The 2,039-nt window shown below is 32.6% G+C and overlaps 1 protein-coding gene across 1 annotated transcript; it reads right to left on the bottom strand.

Annotated features, from left to right (window-relative positions):
- Positions 1 to 268: 268 nt before the first annotated feature.
- On the bottom strand, positions 269 to 1,375 carry HTR1F (5-hydroxytryptamine receptor 1F). Its single transcript, XM_051991120.1, has one exon. It carries the CDS (start codon positions 1,373 to 1,375, stop codon positions 269 to 271), a length of 1,107 nt encoding a protein of 368 aa, XP_051847080.1.
- Between the last annotated feature and the right edge of the window lie 664 nt (positions 1,376 to 2,039).

Below are 2,039 nucleotides of genomic sequence, written 5' to 3'. Positions count from 1 at the left end.
CATTAACATTTAAAAAAATGAATGGGAAAATTGAACATTACTTTCATTCTGCATAAAACTATTCTTTGATTCACAATATCTCATAATGATGGTCAAATAAAGAAATAAATCTTTAATCAGCAAAGAATCTGATCAATGTAAAATTTAAAATATGAAACAATCTCAAAATATTTCCTTTCCCTATAAAATTACAACACATTTAAATACACATATATGTAGATAGATGTAGATATACACCAAAACCCCCAGCCTTCAATACTATATTTTTCTAAAGGTAATGTCTGCATCTCACAAGTTTCTGAAATGCTTTCTTGAAGTCTTCATTGAAGATTGTGTAGATCAATGGATTTATAAGAGAATTTAGATAGCCAAGCCATGTCAAAAAATTAGACAGTTCTTCTGAAATTTGACATTTCTCACATATGTTGACAACTACTTCCTTGACAAAAAAGGGAAGCCAGCAAATCACAAATGCACCTAGGATTAACCCCAATATAGTGGCTGCTTTCTTTTCTCTTGTTCCAGAAATCTTTTGTCGTCTCCAAGATTTTTCTGGTCTAAATTCGGATTTGGGACTTTTTACAATGTTTTGTATTTTATCAAAGTCTGCTGAAGGGTCAGATAAAGACTTCTCTTTTACATATGGTGTACAGACCAGGTGAGAACTTCTCTCACCACTTTCCAAGAGTACCTGACCATTTAGCTCTCCTTTGGTAATCCAACTAGCATTTCTCTTATGGTACAATGTCTTTGCTGCCCTGTATATTTTATAATAGAGGATTAATATCAATGTCAATGGTATGTAGAATGCTCCAAATGTAGAGTAAATGGTGAAAACAATATGATCATGTTTGATTGTACATTCATCTTCTTTGCTGGTTCTTTGGTGTCTCCAGAATAGGGAGGGTATAGAGATAAAAACTGAAATAGTCCACACTATGGTAATCATAATACCAGCCTGCTTAGGTGTCCTTTTTCTGGCATACTCAATAGCATCTGTGATTGCGCGATACCTGTCCAATGCTATAGCTGAGAGGTGCAAGATAGAACATGTGCAGCAGGTAATGTCAACACTCAACCATATGTCACAGACTACTTGACCCATGAGCCAAGTTTCTTTCACTATATATACAATGCTGAAGGGCATCACGAGGACTGCCACTAGAAAATCAGTAACTGCAAGGGAGCAGATTAAATAGTTGGCAGGGTGATGTAGCTTCCGAGTAACAATTATAGCAGTGATCACAAGAGAGTTGATGGCAGTTGTCATCAGTGCCAATAATGACAGAGTAAATGAGACCAGAATCTTAGATGGCATTCGATTGAATGTTTCTTCTGAGGTAAAGTTTTGATCTGTCAAGTTTAAGAAATCCATTATTTCCTTAAAAGGTGAATTTACTTGAGTAAATGGACACCTGCAGTAAAAGAATTTTTAAAAAGGACAACATATTAAATTAAAAAAAAAAAGCAGTTCAGACAATGCTCAAATGTCTTTTCTCCTTTTAAATACAGAGTGCACCAGAAGTCTTTATCAGTGTAAAACTTTACTTGACTTTTTTAAAACACCAAACATATATGTGGTTGTTGCTTCTTTTTAAAAAAAATTTGTTAAAACTTGAACATAACTATCAATAAAGACAAACATGCAAATATGCAAAGAACAACATAAATATCAATCAATGAATCTCGATTAATCACTTACTAAATGCAATAAGCTTATATTCCCATGTGAGAGATAACAAAGATATATTAAAAACAAATACAAAGAGAATGAATATAAATCAGTTAAATACAAATTAGTTTGTAAGGGAGGGAACCAGCAGTTATGGGGATTTGAAAAGATTCCATGTAAATCTGGTAATCCTTAAACTATATTTGTTGGGAGATTTATTTATTTTATTAATATACTTTATTTTTAGATTATAAATCACAGTTTATTTCCACTTTGTGAAGCCTCTTTTAAGAAAGTAAAATAGTTAAGTAAAACTAATAATATAGTGACCTCGGATGAAAGTACATGCAACATTTTACAGTGGTAA

This window comes from Antechinus flavipes, chromosome 3 (assembly GCF_016432865.1).
Source record: "Antechinus flavipes isolate AdamAnt ecotype Samford, QLD, Australia chromosome 3, AdamAnt_v2, whole genome shotgun sequence".
NCBI classification, from domain to species: Eukaryota; Metazoa; Chordata; class Mammalia; order Dasyuromorphia; family Dasyuridae; genus Antechinus; species Antechinus flavipes.
This window is presented reverse-complemented; position numbering and strand designations above follow the sequence as displayed.